General features: G+C 40.7%; 1 protein-coding gene and 1 long non-coding RNA gene across 7 annotated transcripts in view; one reads left to right on the top strand and one right to left on the bottom strand.

Annotated features, from left to right (window-relative positions):
* Nucleotides 1-5,745, top strand: part of NR5A2 (nuclear receptor subfamily 5 group A member 2) — a 114,818-nt gene extending 109,073 nt beyond the window's left edge. For all 4 annotated transcript variants that reach the window (XM_035124043.3, XM_035124042.3, XM_035124047.3 and 1 more), the window contains exon 7: nt 784-5,745. In XM_035124043.3, coding sequence (XP_034979934.2) covers nt 784-1,031 — 248 coding nt within the window. In that variant the 3' untranslated portion in view covers nt 1,032-5,745. The remainder of the gene's footprint in view (nt 1-783) is intronic.
* The window catches only part of LOC148684990 (uncharacterized), an 87,840-nt gene that overhangs the window by 55,231 nt on the left and 18,662 nt on the right, over nt 1-13,947 (bottom strand). The window lies entirely within an intron of this gene.

Raw genomic sequence — 13,947 nt, forward strand, 5'->3', positions numbered from 1 at the left:
GAAAAAGTCAAAATCATCTGACAGCTAGAAAAAAGTAATATATAGACATCCAGCCACCATGTGATGTACTAGTCAATCTGTCTAAAGGACAATGGTTTCAATTCAGGGAGGGGGAGAGAGAGAGAGAGAAGGAAAGAATTTAGTAATTGAAAAATGTATTTTTTAGGGATTCAGGTCAAGCAGGTTATTTTGGCAGTCATTGGAGTGTACCAGATGGTTCATTAGCATAAGGGTAGACAAGTCAAAGGCTTTCAGAATAATTTAGGAAATGTCAAAAAGAAACAAGATCCCTGTCATTTTTTATTAGAATTAACTGCATCATATCCTGGACAGAGACTTCACCTTGGGTCAGAAAAATTAATACAGAATTATATGAATTGTGTAATATGTCGGGTTAAAGCTACGCCTTCCTCTGGGGACTCATTTGCTGGCAATATATTACAGTCCTCTATGTTAGGAGTCTTCAGTCTTTGCCTCCATAAGATGGGGGGGGGGGAGGACAGCTGACCTTGCTTAAAATCCATTGGTGTCTAATTGATCTGAGGTATATGCGGAATTTCAACAAGACGCTCCACTAAAGCTGTGCTGTGATCATTTTCCCAGGAAACTTGGCAGAGGGATTTAACCTGAATATTCAATAGCATGTAAAGCATCCTTTTGTCATGAGTAAAATACAGTGAAATACCATTTTAAATAAACAGGAGTTAAAATATGTCTTTTTATTTTAAATATATATATATATATAATGTGATTCTCTCTCTCTCTTTTTTACTTTTTATTCAGATGTCAAAAACCTAGAGAACTTCCAGCTGGTGGAAGGTGTTCAAGAACAAGTGAATACTGCTTTGCTGGACTACACAATGTGCAACTATCCACAGCAGACAGAAAAATTCGGGCAGCTTCTCCTGCGACTCCCGGAAATCCGGGCAATCAGTATGCAGGCTGAAGAATACCTCTACTATAAACACCTGAACGGGGATGTGCCGTGTAATAACCTCCTCATTGAAATGCTGCATGCAAAAAGAGCATAAATTATATCCTTTTAAAGCCCCTGCTTTTGAGGAGGAAAAGCAAAATACTCTGAACTACTCCAAGCGACACTAATTAAAAAGAACTTGGTTTAAATGAACTTTGTCCACCCCACCCCCAAATGGTGTAATAATCAAATACTTAATAGTAAATAAGTGATGTATCAGGGTATTTGTATTGCAAACTGTGAATCAAACGCTACACAGTCTCCCCAAAGGAACATGTATAGGACTTTATCACTAGAATGAAAGGAGATTACCAATGGATATGGGAACCGTTGCCAATGTCAAACAAACAAAAAAGGAAGGGAGGAACAATTTTTGTAAGTTAAAACTTTTGCCAGTTGCCACTATTGAGAAATTTAGGAACAAGTTTTATCTGTGTTATGCAGCTAACAGAGCAAAGGGATCTGTATGCACTACACCCCTTCTTGTTAGCAGGACTGAAAACACCTCTGATGGACACAAAACTGCAGTCACCCTATGGCATCCTTCCAAGATTTGCATTCTTATCTCTCCTCCAGAAAGGATGTGTAGCACCAATCTAATAAAGATCTCAAGTAGGCCACTTTCATAGTATATATATACACACACTAGCACCACCAAAACAAAAACAGCCTGGGGTGGGGGCTTTGGGGGACTGTCTGTAACTCAGGCCTGCAAACAGCTAATATTTTAAAAAAATGTTCATAAACTAGTGTGACATTCTTAATATGTTTCCAAAGTTTGTTTTTGTCATTGTGTTCATGTTGATCGTCCAGGCAGTATCCCTCTTCCACCAATGGGAGGAGGAATGGCTACAAGCGTCAGAATTAAGCTGCTCCAAAGCAACCGCTGTTGGATCGTGTTTCCAATGCAGCGGCTCAAGCGTTGCTGAAATGGCTTCTTAAAGCTTTTAGTGCCAAATAATAAGCTTGCTGATACTACTCAGCCTCTTGGCTGTCATCGAAAATAAAAACAGTATTTCTTTCTTCAAGGTTTTAGTCAGCAGCATCTCTTGATCTACCGCACTTAATCTGCAACCTAGATAAAATGAATTACTTGGATTTAATAAAGCAATTAATTTCAGTGGCTTCAGACTGTGCCACCGAATTTTGGACACAGTGATGGGATGCACAAGTTGCTCACCAACCTGTGACTGCCACGCCCCATGAGCATCTATGTTGTCATAACAGCAGGGCTGCATTGTAAAGCTAAACACAGACAGCTGGGCATCTACTGCAGCCCCTCAAGGGCTTATCAAGTACTGTACCATATTACATGATTGGTGGGTTTCAGGTTGTGCAGATCTTTTCTGCAATTGCCGGTCGGCCAGTTCTGGCCTGTATCAGGATCCAAAAAGCCAACAAAAGTCAGACATGGCCAATTCCTGGTTAAAGAGGACCTTGGATTTGGAGGGGTCCTCAGACCCGCAAGTGCCCTGCGGTGGGCCCCCTTCTATATTGGTGGGACCTACCTATGGGCTTGCCTGGCAACTGGAAGGGAGGTATGAGATGCCATTTTAAATTCCACACTATGCCCCAGAGTGGGATTGCCAGACACTGGTGCCAGTGGGCCCTGCTGAGGCGTCTTAGTTGCCCAAGGCTGATAACCTGCCAAATTCTACCCTGGTTCTACCCATGATTAACCAGTTCCATCTGGGGTCTACCACCTATCCACTTGCTTCTGAACTCACTATACTTCTAGGGATTTCTGTTCGTTCACTCTGCCCTGAGCTGTGTTCTTATCCCTGGCCCTGCCTCTGGGCCTCACAGTCCTGATGTGGCCCAGGACGCATGTTTTTGAAAAGTTGCCAACTTTAGATGACTTCATCTCAGGGACTGCACCAGTGCAAGGGGAGAATGCAAGGCATTATACAATCATACAGTTCCCTGTACTGGTGTAGCACCCCACTGTGTCAGACAATTCTGCATCTTCTCCCATCCCTACAAGCTCAAATCCAAGTACTTCAGCTTTAACTAAATTCTGGGTCATGTTGTAGGTAATAAAAGACCTTTAAAAATGATTTTACCTATGCAAGATTTAAAAATATTCAAAATGTATAAGTTGTTGGTTAGTATTACTGGTAGTTTTTAGTACAGTCTATGGATTCAAAAAAAAAACATTTTAAACCAATTATTCAAACAAAAATATGTGAGGACAGAAGAGTGATACTGCCAGGTCCATGTAGACCAAAGTCTGCTGCAGAACAAATATTGGAGAAGGACAAATAACTCTCTATCCAAAATGAAGATATCAGTATTATAAATGCAGTGCCACTGTTAAGAAAGCTTTGCCTTATTTCAGAATTCTGAATGGTAACTATACAGATGCAGATCAATGTATGTTTGGGGGGGAAAGTATTAATACTTTACATATTTGAAGAATATGTAAACAAAAAAGATGATGGTTGTTTACATTTGTTAGGTCCTGGGGTGGGGGGAACTGTGATGATGTTGCAAAGCAGTGATTTCCTTAATGTTGCTTTCTGATTGGTAATTAGTTTACCAGTACTTAATTACTGTATGTCGTGAGACACTAAATCAATAAGGGAATCTCATTTATACTTTAATTTTTAAATTTTTAGATTGGCTGCACAATCACTTGTAGAAACTGTATTAAAACTTCTACTCCCTTAGCTTTGTTTGTTTTCATGAGGATTGCTGGCTTTTAAATAGTTTATTTATATTGTATATCACAGTTTTCATTGTAGACAATTATGATGCTAATTTATTGTTCCTTGGTTTCATCTTTATATAAAAATATAGCCAGAATAAAGAAGCCAAATATATGTGTTTATTACAGCATGTCTTCAAGTTAGTGGAACATAGTTCAGGGACATACAAGGATCTTTACAGTTTAAGATCATTTGCTTGATTAAATGTCTGTAAATCTTTATAATTCTAAATGTGGTTTATTTAAATTCTATTGTAAATTTAGTGATTCGCACCTTCCTTTATTTCACGTGAGCCTAGTGAGGTGCATTCTTACCTAAAAATTCTTTTCTAAGCAGTGGACATTGTATACCAAAGACAACGTTTATTTCTTTTGTATTAGTACAGAACAGAGAGTTTTATCACCCCATGAATCTGGTCTAATAATCTTTTACCTTTGGATCAGTGTGTGGGGAAGTGTGGGGAAGAATGAAGTACGAAAAATCCTTGCTTGTACAAAGTGGTATTCCCTTGTCTGCTCTGCTACCAATACTTCTGCTGTCCCATGACTGTCCACCCTCAAACACCGTCACTGAAAGTCAGCCTCAGGCTGACTTTTTTACTGTGGTAAAAATAAATATTTGAGATCAACAGAACCATTTTACCAAGGGTCTTTGGACTAGTGGGCATCAAACAGCAGCTTGCCATGCTACATGGAACATCTCCTTTGAAACTAAGGAGACACTTGGTAGCTCAGTTGGTAGAGCATGAGACCCAATCTCAGGGTTGTGGGTTCAAGCCGCATGTTGGGCAAAAGATTGCTGCATTGCAGGGGGAAACGGCTAGATGACCCTTTTGGTCCCTTCCAACTCTACAGTTCTATGATTATATGAGATTTTGGGGGTCTAGTGTTTAATGAGGGGGTGGGAAATAAAAAATCTCATTAGGCACGCTTAAGCCCTTGGGTGGATCTAAAATAGTTATTTGAATCCCAGCCAATAAAATCCAAATAGTTGGCAAATTACATATAATATCTCACCCTACCAAATGGCAGGACTACTCCACTTCCATCATCCCAAGAATACTAATTATGGTGTTCACCTAGCAGCCGGTGAAGCAGGATTGGTACCTATGCTGAGAATGATGGTTAGGAAGAGCACTTTTTGCTGGTACCCAAGTCTCCTGGAGGATGTCTGTCTGAAGGACTTGCCCTGGATTCTAAAATTTGTTTGTGCAGTAAAGATGGGTGGGGATAGCATATTTAACTAAGTCTAGCATTTGCAGCTCTTAGGTATTTGTCTCATGCACCATCAACTCTGTCTTAAGGATCTTTCACCCTACCTTCTCTTTACAAATGGGAATATTGCTTTTAAAAAGAAGAAAATAAATGAAGTTATCAACAGTGGCATTTAAAAGGTAACTAGGAGAGTGTTCAGTTCGCATATAGAAATGGATGGTGAGGATTTTTACACTGTCACACACCAGTATTTTGTAAGCCCTTAACTTTTTTGTTGAAAACCATGGCATATTTTACTGAAATTATGAAAGCAGAATAAAACCACTAACAAAGCACAATTATCTAATAGACACAACCAGATCATTAATGTAAGGATGTTAAAGGCAAAGAATAATTAATGGAAACGGTTTCAAATAAAATAGAGCACATATTAGTCAATATCTGTGTTTCCAAGAAGCCCAAGCTTGCAACACTAATGTTAATTGTTAACCACTTTGTAACAATACATTTACTTACAATTGCTTTCTTGATTACATATTAGTAAAAGCAGACTAAAATTCAAAGGTTTTGGCTTTGGCTGGTTTCTTATAGTTGTTCAGTGTTTGTAACCAGACAATCTGTAAGTGTCTGAATTTGTATTACAAATATGTTCCGCAGCTGCCTGGCATTTGAATCCATGCAACCCTTTTAGAATGTGCAGTTAGTTACTTGTTAAAGTTCTCTTACTGTATCTGTGAAGTTCATGTTGTCTCATGTCAATTCTTGCCAGGAATTTTCTCAACACCAATGGATTTTTATTTCCAGTATTTCAATAAATATTGATATGGCCATTCTGATCATTTTAAAATTGTTTCTATGACAACTTCATTGTAAAAGAAAAAGAAAGGGAGAGAGATCCTATAGCAGAGGTGGAGAACAATATTGATGCAGAAAGGTCTGTCATGTAGTCTCCTGCCATCACCAGCTAAAATGTTACTACCAGGTCTGGAAAAGACCTCTGCCCAAGTCCGTGGAGAATTGCAGCTAATCAGAGAAGACAATACAAGGCTAAATGGGACAGTGATCTAACTCATTAAGAAAGGCTAACATGGATTAGAATATACACAAAAAAAATATTTCAGACCTGATCCACAGGGAAGTGTAGAAAATTATGTATGGTTTTGTAAAGAAAGAAAAGTTTTCTCTAGAACTTGTGGATATCCAATGGAGTTGAATAATGGAGGATTCTGGAAAAAGACAAAGGACTTTTTCACATAGTTAAAACTTGTGTTATTCATTCCCACAGAAGGCAGCAATGGCCACCAATTTGGATGCCTTTCAAAGGAGATTAAAATCAATGGAGAATAGGGCTATCAATGGCTGCTAACCCTGATGACTATGTTCCACCTCCGCTGTCAAAGGCAGCATGCTTCTGAACACCAGTCGCTGGCAACAGCAGGTAAAGCAGTACTCCAGGTCCTGCTTACAGTCTTTGTATGGGCACCTGGTTGGCCTCTGTGAGAACAGGGTGCTGGAATAGATGGACTCTTTTTACATTCCTGTGGCATCAAAAGCAGCCTTCATCTACAAGCTGAATGCCACCTGACTTAATAACCCGTTTTGCAGTCCTGGGCAACAAAACTTGGCTTACTTGAAGCCTTGTGAGCTATACAGTACACGATCTTAAAGCTCTTACCACGCACATCATTACATGCAGCCAAGCCCCTGTCATCAGCCACCCATTTTAAATCTACTCTTTTTATCTTTTAAAATGTGGCTCTGAGCAGCTCTCCTAACAATTCTAGGCACCCTTAGCAAGCCATGACTGTAAAGTTGTATAAGAGTGCTTTAAGCATATGGGGTGGATGTGACTTTGGGCTAAGCAGTGGGGCAGCAAGTAGAGACTCCGAATGTCTCTGGTTTGCACTTTCAAAACGTGGCATCTGCCTTGCACCTGTGGCTTAAAAGTAAAATACATGATCACCATCTATTATACATGTGGTATCCCTGTTCCTGAATGTAAAAAAAAGAATGTAAATGACAAGGCTATATACCAGAACCTTCTCCATGGGAAATATTTTATTTTAATGTGAGATATTATTCAAGTTACAGGTTGGTCTGACGTAGTCGAAACAAAATAAAAAAAATTCCTTCCAGTAGCACCTTAGAGACCAACTAAGTTTGCCACTGGTATCAGCTTTCGTGTGCATGCACACTTCTTCAGATACACTGTGTATCTGAAGAAGTGTGCATGCACACGAAAGCTCATACCAATGGCAAACTTAGTTGGTCTCTATGGTGCTACTGGAAGATATTATTCAAACACTCATTCCCACACTAGCAGACTGAAATCACACAGATAGTCATTTAGGGATGATGACTGTGTAGCTTGGTTTTCATTTATTGCTACCTCTCCAGTTATGCTTAATAAAATATTACGGCTGGAATACTATATCCACTTCTAAGTCGGGCTTAATTCTCAGTAAACATACATAGGATTGCATTGTTAGGCTGCAATCCTATACAAAGTTATATGGGAGTCAATGGGACTTGCTATAGATAAGCATTCTCAGAGGATAACTAATGAAAACGATCAACTCACATATTTGGTTCTCCTTCCTAGCCAACTGCTTTTACTTTGGGGGGGGGGGGGCGGCAGAGGAAAGAAATGGCAAGACAATAGAAGAGGCAGGCAGCAAACACAAGAGTTCAGCATAACCTCTCATCAATGTAAATATACCTGATAGAGCCAAGGGCAATTCCTGAGTTCTCCAAACAATTGCCAGGAGAGCCTGCCAAGAAGACAGATGTTGCTGCTACTAGAAAGCATGGCATTTTGGCTCCTGATCACCACTTCAAAAACAGAGGTGGCATTGCTGCGTGGGAGGTCAATCAGATACTGCTGAAGGAAGATCAGTCTCCCCTCTCTGGCTGCTCTCTGGGCTTTCTGAGTACATCCTCTGAGACAAAAATACCACTTCAGTGCAAGTGGGTGAGAGGGGGCGAAGCGGGGAGACACTACCCTAAAGTAAGAAGCCCACGTTCAACATCAAAATTTGTATCCACAAACTGTGGGGAGAACTTTGGCAGCAGATGTCTTCTTTTGGTTCTCCCTACCTGCAGTAGCTGAGGTAGATCATCTCCCTCTGCTATGCTAGTGCTCTACATGCAGGGAGTTTGTGCGGAAGCATTCAAAAACAGCATCCCCTTTAGCTACATAGTTGTACATTCTAGTCTGCCCACTCATTCTGATAAGATTTAGGACATTTCCATTTAAAAGTTGAGGAAGCCAGGCCTAAAGCTTAAGAGAGCTGGCCCTCAGCAGGCATAGGCAGTATAATGTTATTACTAGTTATTTAATAAATACCATTTTATTTTAGTGATTCCTCTTAGCCTAGGGGCTAAGCTCCCTTCAGCCCCACCCCCCAATCCAATAAAATATCTGAGGGATTCCCCGCCCCCAAGTTGATGGGCATTGCCATTCAGATGGTGTGCATGTACCACATCATGTAAGTGGGGCTTACTTGGGGCCCCCAATATTTTATTCAAGTTGGCACCTCTGGCCTAGGGCTATCACCTGGCTGGCACACACTCTTGCAGCTGCAAGGCCCCCAGCACCCTGGCGCTGATACTTACCCTGACCTAAGGTGGCAGGGTTGCCTAGCAACGGCAGGCAGTCATTTTTATTTCCTAGAATGATCGGGTCCTATGGGATATTTGTGGATTATTAAAAACAATTGTTTGCCACTGCTACCCTCAGGTAAACCGACCACTGATGACCTACTGCAGGGCCCCCAAACTAAGGCCCGGGGGCCGGATGCGGCCCAATCGCCTTCTCAATCCGGCCCGCGGACGGTCCAGGAATCAGCATGCTTTTACATGAGTAGAATGTGTCCTTTTATTTAAAATGTATCTCTGGGTTATTTGTGGGGCCTGCCTGGTGTTTTTACATGAGTAGAATGTATCCTTTTATTTAAAATGCATCTCTGGGTTATTTGTGGGGCATAGGAATTTGTTCATATTTTTTTCCAAAATATAGTCCCGCCCACCACATGGTCTGAGGGACAGTGGACCGGCCCCCTGCTGAAAAAGTTTGCTGACCCCTGACCCACTGTTTTAGGAAGGGCCCCCTCAAGGGGCACTTTCCCGCCTCAAATCTCCTCAGACCAACTCCACCTAGTGTGATCATTAAACAATGCAATTCCATAGTCACAGAAATAAGTAACTTAAGGGACAAGCTACACAGAATCCATTCCACAACTGGAATACTGCACAACACAATACATTACCAACCAGCCTTCACCTACCTCGTTATCTCCTTATGTTTTGTACTACAACTTCCATCAGCCTGAGTCATGTGCTGAATGAGGCTGATGGGAGTTGTAGTTCAAAACATCAGGAGGGCATTAGGTTAGCAAAGGATGTTATAAACAATGTATTCAAGGTATGGGAGAAAATTGTGGCTGATTAATTCATTGCCCTCATTCCCCACCCTTCCTCCTTGCAAATCCCACACCATTAATTTTGTTCCTGAAGCCACTTTCAAGGAAGTTGTTGTTCCTACTGCAGCCTGCATCAAATTCAGCATGCAATGGACCATGGGAGTCAAATCCAAGGCAGAAAGAGAAACTTCCTGTATAGTATGTCAATCATGTATTAACTGTAGTTTCAGAAACATATGTTCCCGGGATGGCATCAATCCACATTGTCAGATATAATAATATAGCAAACTCTAACATTGCTTTGGATAGCTGGGAGTGAAATTTGTGTCATAGACTCAAGTGAAGTTTGAGTATGTTATATATCAAATCACAATCATCAGCAAAACCCATACCCCCAATTCCGTTTTTCCAGGGTATAATTAAAAGATAGAATAGAGAATAGTAAAGTGAGTGCAATACACTAGCAATGTAGTACCAGGAGAAGTTTACTCTGATTAGCATCTGATTTAACTTCCAGCTGTACACAGAAATAATGAGCAGTGGATTTCTTTTACTTATTTAACTGCAGAGACTATGCTATGCACAAGGCTCAGGGCAAGGCACACATATTCACATTACAACCAGAGATAAAATGAGATGCCTTCTTAGAATGGAGGGTTCACAGCATCAATTGTCAGCTTGAATTTATTTATTTGTTCAGATTCCATCTCATCTTAGGGGCTAGAGACAGCAGCACTCACAATTTTCTGGATCAGGGCACATATACATGGTGCTCCTTGATGAACCTCTTTGACTTTAATTCTGGTGGTAGCACCAAACACACGGTGGCCTGCTTCACATGTAACACCAATCTATGGTTTGCTGCTAGTGAGCCTCCAGCTTTCTTGCTCTCCCTACTCTTTGCCCATGTGCCAGTTTGATTACTTATCTCTTAAATTACTTCCCGAACTGTGCTTCAGAGCATCCCATTAGTGCAGGAGTGCATTTAGCCCAAGGGCCACTTTTCCTTTTAGACACCTTCTGAGGGCCACATGCCAGCAGCAGATGGTGCCAGAGACAGAAGTGGGCAAATCAACCCATGTAAATTTTACCTTTACATGCATAAAGCCCTATTTACTCTCCCTTCCAGGTAAACAAGAAGCATGATCAGAATTCAAAGAGATATTCCAGTCAGGGGTAAAGCAGGGATGCTAAGGGGTATGATCTGGGGAGATTTCCAGATAAGAGACACCTGTGCTCAGTCCCAGAACTGAGGTTCTTCACCCCTGTGTTGGTGCAAAGGTCTGAAGTGATTTTTTTTTAATGTGCTTAACCGAACACACTTAGAAACTCTGCAATCCTGATAAGATAGGATTCCCACTCACAGGAAAGACTGCAAGCTCATTAAAACAGATCTGCTTGAAAACTATATTCAGATGTTTATGCTAATCAGCATGAAGATCTGAAGTGTACCCCAGGAATATTGGGGGTAGGGCTTTCTATGTACCCCCCTGCTCCCAGGTAAATGCCTGAACACAACTATAGCCTGCCATTCCATCCACACTAGTTATAGTTTCTTTTGCCAACTTTCAAATCAAGTAACTAGCTGAAATTAAATAAGCAAGGGAAGGAGAAACGGTGTTAGACTTGAACTAGGAGAATACAAGTATGATGCTTCACCTTCCACTAAATTCAATGGGCACACATGAGCCCCGCGAGTGCATGTGTCCACAGTCCCTTCACCCTGAGGAAGACAGGCTGGGAAGAAGAATGCTTTTGTACCCAACTTACTGGGATGTGGTTTGTGCTTGGTTTTGGTGTGTGTGTGTGTGTGTGTGTGTGTGTGTGTGTGTGTGTGTGTTTGAGGTGCCCACTACAACCTCTTGTGTTTGCAAATGGGCTCATGGGACCAAAAAAGTCTGGTGACCCTTTACCTACGCACACAAGCTCTCTTGAACTAATAAACATGCCCATAAGGTTAAGCGACCTGATCTGGAGGATCACATAGGTCAGCTAAGTGGATGACTGACATCAGACTGTCATGTAAATACTGGGTTTGAACTTTTCTATGGTGTTGCCCAGCTACTTCATTTCCGCCTGAAATGGAAAGCCAGGAGGGACCAGAGAGAAAATAACAATACAGTAAAACAACAACATTTATAAGGCTTCATTAATATTTATCCTGATTCACTTTGAATCTAGAAGAAATACCGGTACAAGTTATAAAGTGTGTTGTATTATTATAATTGCTTTGAAGTTATTGGACTAGGTCGGGGGGGGGGGAATTGTTTATGTATTTCGGAGAGTTTCTCTATTAAGTGGTACTGCTATTAACTTATATCTGACATACAATGTTCTGCTCTATCCTATATGTCCAGAACAAATTGTTCTCCAATACTGTACATTAAAAGGTAGAATTGTTCTCTTGAAATATCACACCTAAATGCAACCAGCCTTTTTTGTTTTTTTGCAGTACAATCTCTACCCCACCCCTCATTAAAAGAGTTTCACTGCAAGCTGATGTTGGCTGTAATGGGCTGCAGTGATAGAGTTCATCTGTTTCAAAGTATGGAAACAATTTGGAAGTCTTAGCCTACTTCTCTATAAACAGAATGTCACCATATCCAAGTTCAAGGAGACCTTGATCTAGCAAAACATATAAATGCACGATCCTCTTCTGAATCTTGTGAATGGCTTCACTGATATTGAAAGGTTTTTTTCATGCAGTGCTGGCCCACAGCTGCAGGATGTCTTAGGTGAACATCCCTAAAAGAAGCTACTGAAACTGCCCACCTCTTGCCTTGGTTCCCATTACTTGCTTGCAGCCCAACAACATCTGGCAGTCACACCTTTGGCTACCCCGAGTTCTGTCTGAAAGACTATCACAGGGCAGTCTTCTTTCTGAAGTTTGGTAGCTCCTTTCAGTGATAACCTGCTCAGAACTGAAGCATGTGGCGGAACTTCCAAGCCTGCCTGCAATTCTCTTGTCTGACCAGTTACCTCAGATGACCCAGAAAGCTGTCTGCGGACAAACGCCGGCTCCCTTGGCCCATAGCTGCCAAGTTATCCCTTTTTTTAAGGGAAATTCCCTTATGCTGAATAGGCTTCCTCGTGAGAAAAGGGAAAACTTGGCAGCTATGCCTTGGCCTGAAAGTGAGATGAGTGCCGCACCCCATAGTCACCTTTGACAGGACTTAACCGTTCAGGGGTCCTTTACCTTCATCTCAGTAAGTGTTGTACAATGAACAGAATGCATAACATAAACAAACCAAAAAACCCCACTAGTTCAGTAATTAGTATTTTATTATTTTGTAAATCACTTTGGGATGCCTGCTGGGAAGTACTTCATAAATGAAATAAATCATAGTAGTGATAAATTAGTATTAGTTTAGTTATTATTTGCAGACTAGCTAAACTGAAATTAATGGGAGTTCTGCAAAAGCACACAACCTGAAATGCTTAAATATTTCGCTTTTGAATTCAGTGGTTGTCCTACTTAGAATAAACCCACTGAAATTAATGAGCAAAAGTTAATAATGTCTAGTAACTTCAACGTGTCTACTCGGAGTAGAACTAGCACTGCATACAACCCCTAACTTTAAATTAAAATGTAAGTTAGAAAATATGAAATAGAACTGAAACAATTTTGCTGCAAAAAACCTCCTTGAACGTTCTCTTTGAAATATTTATCTTGCAACATTAACAAATATTTATTACCAAATTTAAGAGAATTTCAATTTTGAGTTTCTACGTCAGTGCATTGCATTTCAGCACATTCTGAAATATTTGAGCTATCTGTTGCTCACTCACTTCCCCTTCCAATTCCAAACATTTTAATTCTCACTTTTTTTCAGTCTCTCAAAACTTTCTCTTCTTCCCTTCTCTTTCGTTATTTTCCCTTTCTTTTTGGGATGTCAGATCAACTTCATGAAAGGTGTCAGGGTGTCATTTTACAGAATCTTAAAACATTAATATTCATTGTAGGCTCTCTACAGATGTTTGTGAAACTGGTGGGAGAAATATGCTATCTACTATAAACTCAATGCTATGTTTATTATTTTTGTGGAGACTGTATTAAATTTTATTTAATGATAATAATAACAATAAATGAAAGGTGTCAAGGCTACCATGGAAGTAACCATCATCATGTGCTCTTACGGCCCACAAATAGAATGAAAAATGCAAGGTAGAAACTTGTGCAGGCCTTAAATAAAGAAAATGCCAGAGAATGTCAAAACAGGAAAAGCAACGGTTGGAAGTGACCAGGTTGAAGAGTAATCTGGCTAACAGTAAAGATAAGGTCATGGGTCCAGATGACAGCATCTGGCTGGAAGGCTAGTACTTTCCTTTGCTAGACCAAGGAAATGGGCTGTTTTCAGAGACAGTCACATCTGTAGGTTTAAGCCAGGAAATAATTCTCACATTGAATCAAGTCGATGGAAGAATAGCCTTAAGCAGAGCTTTCCAAACTTTTCATGTTGGTGACAGACTTTTTAAACATGCATCATTTTGTAACACAGTAATTCAGTTTTACTAGCAAACCGGAGGTTAAACCCACCCCTTCCCAGCCCCAAGAGAAGCACGGGGAGCGTTCGCACATAACAGCAAACACTGCAGCTGACACACTACGGTAACATCTCGCGACATAC

The sequence above is a fragment of the Zootoca vivipara genome, chromosome 7 (assembly GCF_965207765.1).
Source record: "Zootoca vivipara chromosome 7, rZooViv2.hap1.1, whole genome shotgun sequence".
In the NCBI taxonomy this organism is placed as follows: Eukaryota; Metazoa; Chordata; class Lepidosauria; order Squamata; family Lacertidae; genus Zootoca; species Zootoca vivipara.